Below are 15,697 nucleotides of genomic sequence, written 5' to 3'. Positions count from 1 at the left end.
GTCACGAAAAAATATTTTCTGAATCCATTTTAAATACATTTTTAATGTACTTTACTTCGTGCATGGAAGTAAGGAGAAAAATTCAGTAAATAAAAAATAAAAAGTGACTTTTTATGTGATTCAGCGTTTTCTTTCCGCAAAAATGGTAAACATTGATTATTAATCTTAAATAAGTTAAGAACAAAATATTCGATACTTATAAATTTTTCAGACTTACTCGAGAAGGAATTTACTGATTTATATCATTACATAGTACTTGTTATAAATGGAATTTCTCAAATTTTCGAATGGAATAACGAAGTCGATTAAATGCGGTGTTTTAAAGATAGTGTTCTTCATTATCATACATTTGATGGTACAAGAATAACTCCTTAGTTGTTATTTCTGTATTACTCCGGAAACAGGATGTTTTTCATTGGATTTTAGGCAACATCTATTATATAACATCGGAAATCACAGTACATCGAACAGTGTTATAACAAGAATGAACTAGAACTCTGCACGCTTTTTTTATTCAAATAAAAAACTAAAAATACACTGAAGCCAAAGAGACAGGTTAATTTTTGTTCAATCCCTTTCTTTTTACACCGCAAAAGTAGACACGAATCCTTCGTGCATTGTTAACATCACCTATTCAAGCAACATGACAAATTGCTGACGCGAACGGCTGTTATTTTCTGCCACTTTTTAACTTACCTCTTTAAACAAGGAATAAAAAGAAAAGCAAAACAAGAACTTTCTATTTCAAACTGGCTGTTCTTTGGAAGTTCACGCGCACACGGAAAAGTTCACAGGGGTTCAAAAATTTCAGCATTTGAGTCATCGGTATAAATCTGAAGGTTATTCACTATTTCTTGAAGTTTCTACCACTGTTTAAGCTGAAAATCTGGTATTGAGAAAGCTGCCATTTTCACTTGTCGTTTTCTCGCTGTTTTAAGTAGCTTCGAATCTTAAGGTCATTGTCATCACTAGAAATCTTAGTGATTTTTTTTCCTTCGAAACACTATTCTAAAAGATATAATTAGCGAAAAAGTGAAAGAAGTGATGTGGTGCGAAGTCGTCACGAAGAAGATAATAAGCAGGCGAATCCAAGAAAAGAATTGATCATTTTGAAATATTTTTACACCGAGAATTTACAGAAGCTAATTTGAAATGAGAATTGTTTTCTGTGGAAGACTGATAAATTCGTGATTGACTGTTTTGAAGAAAGCAATAATCTAATACATTAAAAAGGAAGAATATTTGGGAAAGAATATTTTTAAGTATAGTATTTATTTATTCAACATTTACGTTTCATACTATCATAAAGTGAGTGATTATTTAATGGAATTAGAAGTAAACAAAAACGCAACATGCAAAATAGTTTATAGTAATTGGTTAGTTATCTGATTGTGATGCGCATGTGAGAAATATCTGATTTAAACGTAATGGATGACTAAGGGAAAATGGCTCACATTTGCTTAACATGGGAAAAAAATTCTCCTAAAACCAGCAGCCGTTTTGTGAAGAAGCGAATTACGAATGTTCAGTAGATTTCAGCACCGACTATTACTATTATGACTATTACCACTTTATTACTAGCGAGCCAACTTAGTTCATAAAAATTTTATAAAGTTCAGTTTTACAGTGAAAGGCTATAAAAATCTGAAATCATTTGATATCAGTGGATAAGAACCAAAGTGTTAATCGCCAAAGTGTTTTTTAACTCTAGTTGTTTACAGAATAAAAAATGTTATGTTATTCGTTCCATAAGAAGAATTTTATTACTTGGCAATTTTTTTTAGTCCAAAGGGATTTCAGTCCCGAAGGACTATTGCTTTCGTTTTGGCATTTTGCGTCGGACTCATAAACGTCGGTTCACTTTTCAAACTGTTGCCACAAAATGTTAGAATCCTGCATTATATTTGAAGAAATTAAATAATGAAAAATCTGCATAAATGATTGTCTATTTCTCGCATTGTGATAAAACAATGGTACATAGAGCCATCGAATTTTGAATGACGAAATCCTACTGCGAATATGGGCATCTCAAATCCCAAATTTGGAATTTGTTTTATTATAGATTTTATATTTTGTAAAACTTTAACGAATTTTGATTTACAAACTCAATGCTTTAAAAGCGAGAAATGGCAACGTTATATATAAAAAAAAAATACTTTTATCTCCAGCTCGCGAGACTGTGTATATCGGAAATTCTAAAGATATGCTTAATTTAACATTATTTTGCGATATTGCTCTTGAACTGAATTTTATGGTTTAAGTGCAAAGAACATGATATTTAATAAATAAAGGTAACACTCAAAACGTTAAAATGCTAGCACTTATATTGCAACTTTATTATTTTAAATTTAATGCGGGATTTATGAAAATTAAGTAATCTCTGACTAATATGGAATAAAATTTATCTAAAATTTGTGAAGTTTTGTGCTTTAAAGGTTTGGAGCTATTAATTTAGCGATTTTATGCTAATCCTGTTTAATCATTCCTGTTAAGTAAAATTGGTAATTTCCTTTTATGTAATACTGTTACGAATTTTGTATAAATGTAAGCTCGGCATCTTGGAGATTTCTAGACAGACGAAACACATCTAGGTGACTAAATTATTTAATTTAGCTGTTGGTGGAGTTACATTAGTGACTATTTACAAATGAAAAAAAAAAAAAAAAAAAGTGTGTGTGTGTGGGGGGGGGGGAAGATTGATAGGTTGTATCTTCGTTGCCTCATCATTAAGTCTTGGTCGAAGCGCGCGCAGTTCTCTTATTTTCCATCATCTGTCTGTCTGCGAAACTGTCAATCGTGTTGAGTTGTTACACTTCTGATACTCACATTCATGTAAATAATATCAAAGAAATTACATGTAGTATTGCTTGTAAGGTAACATGAAAGGTCTCAAGAACTCGGAGCTCAGCCGGAAAAATAAAAGGGCAAGTTCATCTAACAATGAGTTAAATTGCTATCTCTCTAAATTGGTGAGATGTCGCCAAACCGGTAGGGGTTTTGGCGACTAATTTTTGTCCCTATATTTGGCAAGAAATCCTCAAACGTCGCCAAATTTGGCAATGATTTGGGGATATTTTTGTCTGACCCCTGTAATGACCGTAAATTGTCTCATTCCTATAAGTAACTGTAACTGTGTCCGGTTCTATATGTAACTGTAACTGCAGATGCCTTTCAGCAATTTCATGAAATCGAAGGTACCCGAAATTTTTCGACGGCCGGGGGAAAACTATATATGACTAGAGAGAACATCAGTTCTCAGTTATTAAAGGAATTTATTTAAATAACTCAAGTACCTGCATTTAAATTTCTACAAGATTTTGCCTTGAAGACTAGTTTAATCTTAATTTCGGGAAGAAACTTTCCCATTAGCTGGTTCACGTCACGTGGTCAAGGAATCGCAAGTCTCAACAATCTGCATATCTGAAAGACTGTGTAAATAGTGTATATATGGATTAGAGACTGAATTTCGAGACTTTAAGACTGCAGTGCTCAATTCACTCGCTGATAAGAACTTTATGAATTCACGAATATAGCTTTGAACTCTTGACTTTGCCAAAATAACAACGCCGTCTTTGGGTGTAAATTGCGATTGCACCATAATTGGAAAAAAATACCGTGACTGGACTTAAGGCAATAAACTAAATCGACTATACGTAGTAGTTGAAACTAGAAAGTGATGATCCATGATCCAGTTCTCAGTTGTTGAGTTCGGAGTATTGAGAGATCTCCGTGCGAGCTTCGCTTTTGAGATGCGCTTTGCATCGTAATGTGTTTAGTGTTCTTAGTAGTTTGAAGTAGTAACTCCTGATTGTGCTCTATTATACTGAGAAGAGCTGTATGAGTATATTTGCCAAAAGTTTCAGAATTGTAAAATGTTTCTTTAGGGAAAATACATTTTATCAAACAATCGTCGGATCTGTGTGCATTCAACCTCTTACGCATACGCATATAACAATATTTAAGTTTATTTATTATTTTTATTAAATTTTCAAAAGAAAACAATTTGTTCATTGGCATATTGTTGAATTTCACTGTGCAATTAATTGTACTTTTGTAATTTACATTGTACTAAACTGTGACAGTAAATGGGAAATTTGATATGGCGAATAAGTAAGTTATTAAAAGGTCTATTATTCAGGTCCATTTTTCTAATGCTTTTATCTCTTTTAATAGTTCTACATTTCAGAGTGCCTTCCCACAGGAATCACATTAAGTATTCTTTTAAAAAACCGATTAAGATCTTAAATGCATGTCAAATGACAACAGGCTATGAGACAAGAAATACAGAAACTCAAATGTATAATATTATTTCTTTCCGCAGTAATTACGAGTATGAACCATTGGATGTTCGTTCGGGTATAATGCAACCAAATATGAAAAAGAAACTGGTGATTGCTAGGCTTCCATAAATTACTTTTCACATTCACATGTGTCTTAATTATAAATAGCCAGAGAATATTTGATTTATCTTTCTTTGTTTCTGTACTTACGCGTCTTCGTTAAATTTCTTTCACTCTGTTTCCAGTAGTTTCTCTTCTTATTAATGGCTCCTTTATCATATTTCGTTTTTCATTGTTTGCAGGGAAAAGAAATTATGTTTATTTTTTCCATTCTTGATGTTAATTTTTCTGAAGTATTTATATATCGCTCACTGCTCATACAAAAAATGAGTTTCATCTTTTCTCTTTGCGAAGTACTCTAAATAACAGAAATATTTTTTTTTCATGTGTACAAGAAAGAGGGAATGCAATGTACAGGATATTTTGCTTCCTTTTTTACTTCCATGTACGAAGTAAAGGAAGCATTGTAGTCACGAAAAATTTCGGGTATCATATTTCATCAAAAATATCCATTTTGACTGCTAGCGAATGCAATTTAATGATGTTTTTGCGTGACATCTATACGTAAGGACAAAATAAAGGACTCTTTTTCCCCAAACGGATTATAAAATGGATTCAGAAGAGATTTTTTTCCGTGACGTCTAGACTCGCATAACTCAAAAACTAACAATCTTAGAACGTTGAAATTTTGTATACTTTAACAGGTAGTTGTGCACCTTCCTTTTTGGTTCAAATCAGTCGCACCAGAACTATATATATATACTCGCTCTGTTACTCGGCTCGATGAACTCAGTTTTTTTATGCTTATAAGTTGGTAAATTGAGCATTTTTTGCTGTAAAAATGATTGAATTATGTTACTCTTATGTTCCCGTTAAGGTTTTTATGCCTTTAGTAAATCTGCATGCAATAGTTGTAGAATTATCAACATTTAAAAATTTGTTCATGTGCGGCTAACCCTAACGGAATAGCCATATTGTTTACATTTGAAACCTAGCTGAATAGTGGTTTAACTCAGTTTTTGCACCTTCAATGTCTTTTTGCCGAATGTGACCAAAAGTAAACTTTCAGTTTTGTTCATTGAAAAATCCGCCTTGTTGCGTGCTGGCCGAATTGCTTGTTTTTCCGTGGAATCTTTAATTTTAATTATGAAAATTGTTTTCTTAATTGTTTGAATTGTATGTGGTGTTTTATGTTTTTCCATATTTTTCAATTTTAAATGAAGATATTTTGAGTATTTATGTATTTTTACCTTGTAACGAACTGAGAACTGAATTAATTGATGTGAGAAATATATCTCCAATTAAATTCGAGGAAATAAGTTTTAATGTTTTCCTGCTTCTTATAATTTGCACTATCATCAGCTGCATATTTATCTTTCATGCTACGGCTTTTTGCTGTAATATTTACGAAGCTGTTAGGCCAAGCGTTCTTATTTAAAATAATAAATTTTTGATATAAACTCATATATAAAATAATTAAACGATTTAATAAATCAGACTTCATAATATAATATTAACTCTAATAACATTTTTGCTGAAAATGGTTGAATTCTTTTACTCGAAGCCATAGTCGGTTTAAAGATTAAATGCTTCTGGTCAAGTTCTTAATTCATGCTTTGCTGCATTCTAAGTTTTAGTGATAGAGACGGGAGTTGCCGAGATGTCAAGTATTTCATTCGCATTATCCATCAAGCAGACCCTGAAGCAATTTAACTTTTGAATAATACTTTTGTGCACGCCACAATATGCTTCTTTTCATCTTCTGGCTACGAAGAAACTATTAGTATTCCAAATACTTTGCTTGTAAGTGCACGTCTAAGGTACGTGATCTTCGACTTCCAATTCACTTCCTTATATAAAAGAGATGTCCAGATAAACCCCCAGAGTTTTCAAAAAAAGAAATCATCGTATAGGCAAGAGAGTTACGTATATCCCTTCGCATCAAATGTCGGAAGAATCCAAGAAGAAGATCCATACCGTCTTTCGAATTATATACCATTTATCCTCACCTGCCAGCAAGACGTTACCGTTTGGTTAGTTCCGCTTTGGCCACCAGCAGGGGGTTGGTTGAAAGCAACGAAAGTGAGTGCCCCTGTTTTCGAAAAATATCTGACATGCGGTTCATATACAGTATTCCAACTCTTTGAGGTCATTGTCTTGACGCGAAAATGATGCGTTCCCCCCTTTTTGCTCAATGGCTTCTTTGAACTGTTCGGGGTGGAAAAAGGATCGAAAGAGAAATTCCACAGTGATGTGTGGTCGTCCAAGCCTGCTTGCTTTGCTCTGAGCCGAAAAGTGATTCTTTGTTTTCAGTAAATGATTCTTAAAGTATATTTTTAAAATGCATAAGTTTGCTTTTAATTATCTTTCTAGAACCATTTTTCGCGAGGCTAATTTTTCGTTTTTTCTGAATCCAGAATTGTAATAAAAGTTCTCATTTACATCTGAATTTTAATTTTACAGAGAAAGTACATCTGAATTTTAATTTTACAGAGAAGTTTATTTTACAGAGAAACTTCAAAACAGAGAGCACTGCAGCAATAATAAAAAATAAATAAATCTGAAAACTTTCAGATTTGACATTATTCCCAAAAGATCGTTTTTTACATTGACTCACAGAGATACGTATCGAGAGCATTCATGCTAAAAATATTTAAAAGAAGCGTATCTTTATAATATCCGACAGACAGTCTCGCGCGCTGGGAGATAAGATATTTTAATCCGCACAATGTGTTGCCACTGCTAGCTTTGAAATCGTTGAGTTTTTTTAATCAAACATTCTTTAAAGTTTAAAAAATTCGAAATAGATAATAAAACAAATTCGAAATTAGAGATTCGGCCTTCCAGGTGCCCATGTTCGGATGGAGGACTGTGTTATTCAGAATTTGATAGCTCATACTAGCGCTGTTTTTTCACAATGCGAGATACATACATACATACATTCATGTAAATTCTTAATTAATGGTACCTAGAGACATCAGATTCTGAGTAACGTAGTCCCCTACTCGAGTAAGGGGATCTGAAAGCCTGAATCTGGAATTTTAGTTTTATTCTATATTTTATATTTTGTAAAACTTTAAATAATTTTTCAATAACAAACTCAGCGATTTCAAAGCAAGAGTGGCAACACTGTACAAAAAAAAAAAAAAAAAAAAAAAAAAAAAAAACTGATGTGTACACTACGTGACTTCCTTGTACTGCATATTAAATTATACGCATTTTTTCTTAAATTTCATTGACGCTTATTGGATTGAATTAAATTTATTTCGTCATTAGCGCATAAACCACAATAGAATAAATGCACTATTTAAAATTCAGTATATTTATTTACCATAGCGACACTCTGGAACTGGGTTCGCTTAACAGCGTTGAATTTCATTCATTTTTTAACTCACAATGCACAAAATTTATATCATCTTAATAATTATCTAATCGTTGCCACATATTCTATTCAAATACTATAACAAATATAAAACGATGTATATAAGAAATTAAGCAAACAAACGAAAAAAAAAGTTTTTCACAGACGATTCAGTATTTCTTATTCAATTAATTCAGTTTTTACTTCGGGATAAAGCAAAAATACATAAAACCTTTCCTCGAAATTAAGCAAACAAAAAAAAAAAAAAAAAAAAAAAAAAAAAAAAAAAAAACTGAAATGTTTCAGATTTTAAATTACGTCCAAAGGGGCGTTTTTTTAACATTTTGTGTGTTACCTTTCTTTATTAAATATCATGTTCCTCGCACTTAAACCATAAGATCCAGTGCAACAGCAATATCGCAAAATAGTTTTAAAACGAGCATATCTTTAGAATTTCCGATACAGAGACTCACTCGCTGGAGATAAAAATGTTTTTTCTGCACAACATTCCCATTGCTCGCTTTGAAATCCTTGAGTTTGTTAATCAAAAATTCGTCAAAGTTTTAAAAAATAGGAAATCGATCATAAAACAAATTTCAAATTTCAAATTTGGTCTTCCACATGCTCATATTCGTTGGAGGATTACGTTATTCAAAATTCGATGACTCTATGTACCGTTGTTTTATCACAATACGAGAAATATACATACATTTATGCAGATTTTTCATTATTTAATTTCTTCAAATATAATGCAGGACTCTAACATTTTGTGGCAACAGTTTGAAAAGTGAACCGACATTTATGAGTCCGACGTAAAATGCCAAAACGAAACTAATAGTCCTTCGGGATTCAAATCCCTTTGGACTAAAAAAAAAAAAAAAAAAGGTTTTCACAGACGATTCAGTATTTCTTATTCAATTAATTCAGTTTTTACTTCGGGATAAGGCAAAAATACATAAAACCTTTCTTCGAAATTAAGCAAACAAAAAAAAAAAAAAAAAAAAAAAAAAAAGTTTTCACAGACGATTCAGTATTTCTTATTCAATTAATTCAGTTTTTGCTTCGGGATAAGGCAAAAATACATAAAACCTTTCCTCAAATTATTGCCGAATGGATTAAGCATGATTTAATTTACAATAATAAAAGAAGGCGTTATTTTTGTTTTTGCAAAGCTTATTTTCTCTAGATTGGGAACAAATCTACTATTCTGCTGTTTCAAATGTAAACAAACATTGCCGCCATTGCAAAAGGCTTAGCGTGAATTAAACAACTTTTAAATTGTTAATAATTCTAAAAATATCGCATGCAGATTTATTAAAGGCATAAAAACCTTAACTGGCATATAAGAATAAAGAAACTGAGATTACTGAGCCGAGTAACAGAGTGGATGTATATATATACATATATTTATATGCTTCTGGTGCGGCCGATTGCAACCAAAATACGAGGTGCTTATCTAAATGCTATAGCAATCCTATATACAAAATTTCAATGTTCTGAGGCTAGTCGTTTTTGAGTTATGCGAGATACGTGCATACGTACGTACGTACATAAGCACAGACGCCACGAAAATTTCTCTTCAGAATTCATTTTAAATCAGTTTTATAATGTTTTTTTTTGGGGGGAAAAGAGTCCTTTATTCTGTCCTTACATACGAATGTGAGGCAAAAATATCGTTAAATTGTATTCGATAGCGGTCAAAATGGATATATTCTTTGAAATATGATGTCTGAAGTTTTTCGCGATTACAATACTTTCTTGTCACTTCGTACAAGGAAGTAGAAAACGCTTTTATCTCCAGCGTGCGTAACTGTGGTGCGGAAATTCTAAAGATATGTTCTTTTAAATATTTTGTGATATTGCTGTTGAATTGAATTTTATGGTTTAAGTGCGGAGAATATGATATTTAGTAAATAAAGGTAACACACAAAACGGTAAAAAAAACGGGCGTTTGGGTGTAATTTAAAGTCAGAAAGCTTTAACATATTTTGTTTTGTTTAGTCTTAGATTAGTTTTATATTTTCTATTTTTAACCAAAGTCCAACTGGAGGCTTACAGCCATCTGTTAATCTATTTTGAGTTGGAATGAAGAGTAATTTAACTCTTCTTTGGACTTGTCACTTATAAGATCTCAGCGAATACTCGCTGCGCAGTTTTTCTGTACTCTAGCTTACAAGAAAATCTAATTTAGCTAGGATATTGCAAGTTCAACAGCTAAAATTAGACTAATATTATTGCATTTTGGTTATTAAATGTACATTTTTGACTGTCTGATAGTTTACTGCAACTGTAACTGGATGTGACTTCCGTAAAATCGTTCATGGTAGTCAACGTATTAAAGCACCAGGAATAACAGATTCAAATCTTATTAAATATCAACGCATTTAAAAGCCGATGATTTAGTGCGTTAAGTTCATTACATTCATTACAAAGTTTAAATGTAGGCGAAGATATTTATATATTATCATTTTAATATGTGGAAATATGAAACTGTTCTATCAAGGTATCATTATATTTATTTTATTTTGATGTTTATTTCAGAAAGGCCTCCGCAATGATACTAGAGGAAAGATCTGGAAGTGCGGATGGTTTTCAAGCCACAGAATGGGATACCAGGAACTTAAAGAAGGTGAGAAATGATTTACTATTAAATAGAATGTCGCTAAATATTATTTTTCTGTTTGAAAAGAATAATGTGCAAGGGATAAATTCACAATAGAATCATCGATATCGATTAACTATTCTGCATATCGATTAACTATAACTATCGATTAACTATTCTGCCCAATTAGGGTAAGGTTGTGCAATTTGTACCACCACTTAAGTCGTATATTTTGAATATTAGGCGTAACATCAAGCTAGCTGCACCTCTTCCGGCAAAACCAGTTACCGCCTAGTCAATCATATTATTTTACATCGTGTTCATTTCTCTGTCATATTTGGAAGGAAGGCCCTGAAGAGAATAAAATTCAGTGCCTAAAATGCAAAGAATGAGTATACGACTTATGCGCTGGAGGTGAGAAGAAAATGGAAATAAATAAATAAATAAATAAATGAAACAAAAAATCTGAAACATTTCAGATTTTTATATCTTTTCCTATATTATTTTTCTCCATTTACACATACATACACATTTCGAAAGTATTTGGTCTATCGCCCCTTTGGGATAAAAATATTTAAAAACAGCATATCTTAAGAATTTTCGACAGACAACAGTCTCGCGCGCTGGAGATAAAAATGCTTCATTCCTTACGGTGTTGGCCACTGCTCGCTTTGAAACTGTTGAGTTTTTTTAATTAAAAATTCGTTAAAGCGTTACAAAATATGAAGTAAACAATAAAACAAATTCTAAATGCGGGCTTCCAGGGACCCATGTTCGGATGGAGGACTATGTTATTCAAAATTTCATGACTCTAGGTACCGTTGTTAATCCACAAAGAGAGAAATATACAGACATTCATGTAGATTCCTCATTATTTAGTTTCTTTAAATATAATATAGAGCGATAATGTTTGGTGGCAACAATTAGAAAAGTGATGCAGCCATTTATAGTGAGCCCACGCAAAATGCTTTTTCGAGACTAATAGCCTAGCGGCCTAAAAATATCGTTGTAATTAATTTGTAAAAAATATCTTTGTAATTAATAATATAAATAAATTAATTGAGATAAGAAAGTTTTATTATAATTGTCCAATTTTAAACATAGTGTGACTTGAGCTACGGGTGGTACGACTTAGAATACTGTTTGTCTAAGTCTTATTAAATTACTGTTCATAAATTATATTAATTTTATACAAGAGAATAAGCTGTATGGAATTTTATTGTAATAAATATGAGCACAACGACAACACGAGATATTATTACCGCACATAATTTTTATTTTTTCATAGATCCTACAATTTATACCTTTTTGTTTCGTAGGGGATACGACTTATGTAACCTTTACTATCTGAGGCGAGAATAATTTATATTTCTTACAATTTCCGTGAGTTTCATTTTGAGTATAATTTTACAGATCGTATAGAAAATACATACAAGAATTTTTTTACAGATGATCTGAATACCATCGAAACGAGCAAGATGATCCAAAAATTGTGCGATTAAATATCATATGAACATTTAGTCGCAATCAATGATTTCAGATTAAAGGTAGGGCTTTCGGTTACGACATTTTGATTATATGAGACGTTTAGTAAAATGCAGGAAGCTTCTATTTTTTATGCATGCCTCACAAGAGTTATCAGAGTAAAATTAATTTGCATAGTCTAATTAAGCAAAAGGAAAAAAAATCCATTCCTGTACAATTAAAATTAGCCTAGGTATTATTAACTAGTATGTTTTTGGTCTTACAAGCTCAGTTTTCAAGTGTAAATTTCTAAATCTAGCTTTCATGTTAGAATACGTATATTTTGTAGTATTGGTTTCAAATTATCATTTGCAGGTTTCCTAAAATTCGAAATTTTTGTGTTTCATTAATTTAGTTTCATGTAATTTCTAATACTGATGCCTTTTATCACAGGCTTCACATTTGCTAATAATTTTGGCTGTGGCTACTGCGAAATTAACAAACAAAACCTGTGAAAGACTTTTTAAGAAAGTACAAAATCTGATGTGAACACCACATGACTTCCTTGTATGGCCTTTTAAACTTTAATTCAGTCACCGGACAAGTTAAAAACACTCGAAAACCCGCAATTCGGTCACCGGACAAGAAGACAGATTTTTCGGTGCACAAAAGTGAAAGTTTACTTTTGGTCCCACTGAGCAAAAATACACTGAAGTTGCAGAAACTGAATTAATTATTCTTCTACGTTTCAAATGTAAACAAATGACTGCTCGTTACGCTTAGTCGCACTTGATAAACTTTTAAACTGTTGATAATTTTACTACTATTGCATGCATATTAACTAAAGGTATAAAAGTTTGAAAGCAAAAAATGCACAATTTACCAGCATATGCGCGTAAATCGAGTAACAGAGTTGAGCTGACCGAATCGAGTAACAGAGTGAGTATATATATATATATATATATATATATGAAACAATTTTGTTTGTACTTAGCAGCTTTAGCGCTAATTACTGGTTTGTTTCTCTTTTATTAAAAACAACTTTCTATTAAAACAATTTTGTTTGTACTTAGCAGCTTTAGCGCTAATTTAAATGGTATTGTAGATTAGTTCGAGAATTAAATCTTTTACATGTTTGCACATTTTTTAAAATTATTTTGGCTTTTTTCCTTTTTTTAGAATTTAAATTTGCTTTTTTACTTTTATACGTATTTGTTAAGAATTTAAATTTGTTTAAATTTAAATTTCATTCCTTGCAGCAATGGCGCAAAGTATATTTAATTAAATATGTATTTAAATTTAATTTTTTTAATTAAATTCAATTTATTCCTATGAAACAATTTTGTTTGTACTTAGCAGCTTTAGCGCTAATTACTGGTTTGTTTCTCTTTTATTAAAAACAACTTTCTTTTTCTAATGGTTTTGTTTTTATTTTAAACTCGCTCTCTGAATAATTTAGTTTAATTAACTTAAATAGTTTAATACAATAGTTCATTTTTATTAATTTAGTGAATTAATTAGCAATAACATTTAAATTCCCAGTTTTTTAAAATTTTTCTGTCCAAAACTTGATTTGCTTATGCTTCTGAATTTAAATGATATTGTAGATTAGTTCGAGAATTAAATCTTTTACATGTTTGCACGTTTTTTAAAAACTTATTTTAAATTATTTTGGCCTTTTTCCTTTTTTTTTAGAATTTAAATTTGCTTTTTTACTTTTATACATATTTGTTAAGAATTTAAATTTATTTAAATATATATATATATGTGTGTGTACTTTTGGTGTGGCCGATTGCAACCAAAAAGGGAGATGCACATCTACATGTTATAGTAATTTCAACGTTCTGAGGCTACTCGTTTTTGAGTTATGCAAGATATATACATAGGTCCGTCCGTACGTACTCACGTTCATACAGATGCCACGAAAAGATCCCTTCTGAATCCATTTCAAATCCATTTTACAATCCGTTGTGGGAAAAAGAATCTTTTATTCTGTCCGTACTTACAGATGTAATGCAAAAGCATCGTTCAAATGGAATCGAGAGATGACAAAATGGATGTTTTTTTCCTAAATAGGATACCCGAAATTTTTTGCGAATATAATACGTTCCTTTACTTCTTATAAGGAAGTAAAATTACATGAATGTGCATTTTTATAGTTTTCACATAATATGTAATTCACTATTTACTAGTAGTGAAAGGAGCCATAATATAAATTATTGTACCATATAGATAAAAGAAACTTTTCATATACATAAGTCTTTAATCCAAATACTTACGGTCTTTTTTGAAATCTGAGAATTGGTCAATATAACTTGGATGTTATGTGTTCTACTGTGATACTTAATTGATAGAATTCATTTATGGAATTTACTACGGAAAAAGTTCCAAATAAAGGTATACCCAAGCTGAACTCAGCAACACGTAAATTTGATTTGTTTTTTCTTTGTGTTAGATGTGCCCACAATGAAATATGTTACATGGGTATTCCTATTACATACACAGTTATAAAATCGTTTTGCAATGAAATTCGATATGGACGTATTTTATTTGGGACACCATGTATAACTATTACTGAAGACAATTTTTATCTCAGTGAGAAAAAATATTTTTAATAAATATATTCTTCAATACATCTTTTTTTTAATACTAATTATTGAGGTTTTTGACATGAACTAAATTTTGGATAGTGATGTGGCAATGAATAAATTTTAAAGGATGAGAAACATATTGAATCATAGGTCATTAATTAATACGCATTAGCCGAATTTATGGATATTATGGATATGAAATCAGTATAAATGAAGTGAAGTCAGAAACTGTAGAATGAATATTAAATCCGCAGTGATTAACAGCAATAAGAATGTGCGTTATCAAGTTTCAAGAACTCGTTTGGATATTTATTTGGAACAATCAAGATTTTATTGCTAATTCAAAACAACAACCCCTGTTCTTTATGTTAAAAAAAACTTATAATCGAAAAAACCTCAGATTATTATTTCACACATCGAAAAAGAGCTTGTAATTAAATTAAAAAGTATTTTTACTGTTACCAAGTCATAAAACGTAATTTTTACTATCGAATGTAATTAAACTCAGGAAGATTTTCAGTTTTTAAAGCTCCGACATTTGTTTTTTAATTTATCTTTTTAAACTAAAATGGCATAAGATAGCATTTTAATACTTTGGTATTTTTCTCAAAGTATTAAAGTAGTATATTACAGCTTGAATGAAATTAGGGAAGAACTATATGCAGAGGTTTGCATTTTATTCATTCTTACAAAATTTTGTTATCATCATTACATAAACAAAAACATGTATATATAATAAAAGTACACTTTTAACAAAGAAAAAAAAAATATGAAAAGTTTCAGATTTTAAATTACTTCCAAAGGGGCGTTTTTTTAACATTTTGTGTGTTACATTTATTTATTAAATATCACGTTCTTCGCACTTAAACCATAAAATTCAGTTCAACAGCAATATCGCAAAATAGTTTTAAAACGAGCATATCTTTAGAATTTTCGATACAGAGACTCACGCTCTGGAGATAAAAATATTTTTTCTGTACAACGTTACCATGGCTCGCTTTGAAATCCTTGAGTTTGTTAATCAAAAATTCGTTAAAGTTTTACAAAATGTGAAAACGATAATAAAACAAATTCTAAATTTCAAAGTTGGTCTTCCATATGCCCATATTCGTAGGAGGATGACGTCATTCAAAATTCGATGGTTCTATGTACCGTTATTTTAACTCAATGCGAAAAATATATACACATTTATGCAGATTTTTCATCATTTAATTTCTTTAAATATAATGCAGGACTCTAACATCTGGTGACAATAGTTTGAAAAGTGAAACGGACATTTATAGTGATTCAACGCAAAATCGCAAAACGAAAGCAATAGTCCTTCAGGGACAAAGCCCCT

The 15,697-nt window shown here is 31.0% G+C and overlaps 1 protein-coding gene across 1 annotated transcript in view; it reads left to right on the top strand.

Moving 5' to 3' along the window:
* The window catches only part of LOC118193238 (uncharacterized), a 275,294-nt gene that overhangs the window by 116,464 nt on the left and 143,133 nt on the right, over positions 1-15,697 (top strand). Inside the window, exon 2 of the mRNA XM_085824224.1 lies at positions 10,243-10,330. Within this exon, the coding sequence (XP_085680350.1) occupies positions 10,256-10,330 (75 nt within the window). The 5' untranslated portion in view covers positions 10,243-10,255. The remainder of the gene's footprint in view (positions 1-10,242; positions 10,331-15,697) is intronic.

The sequence above is a fragment of the Stegodyphus dumicola genome, chromosome 9 (assembly GCF_044657685.1).
Source record: "Stegodyphus dumicola isolate Sdum_Otavi_A_Nest chromosome 9, ASM4465768v1".
NCBI lineage: Eukaryota > Metazoa > Arthropoda > Arachnida > Araneae > Eresidae > Stegodyphus > Stegodyphus dumicola.
Note: the sequence above shows the minus strand (reverse complement) of the source record. Positions and strands in the feature narration are given on the sequence as shown.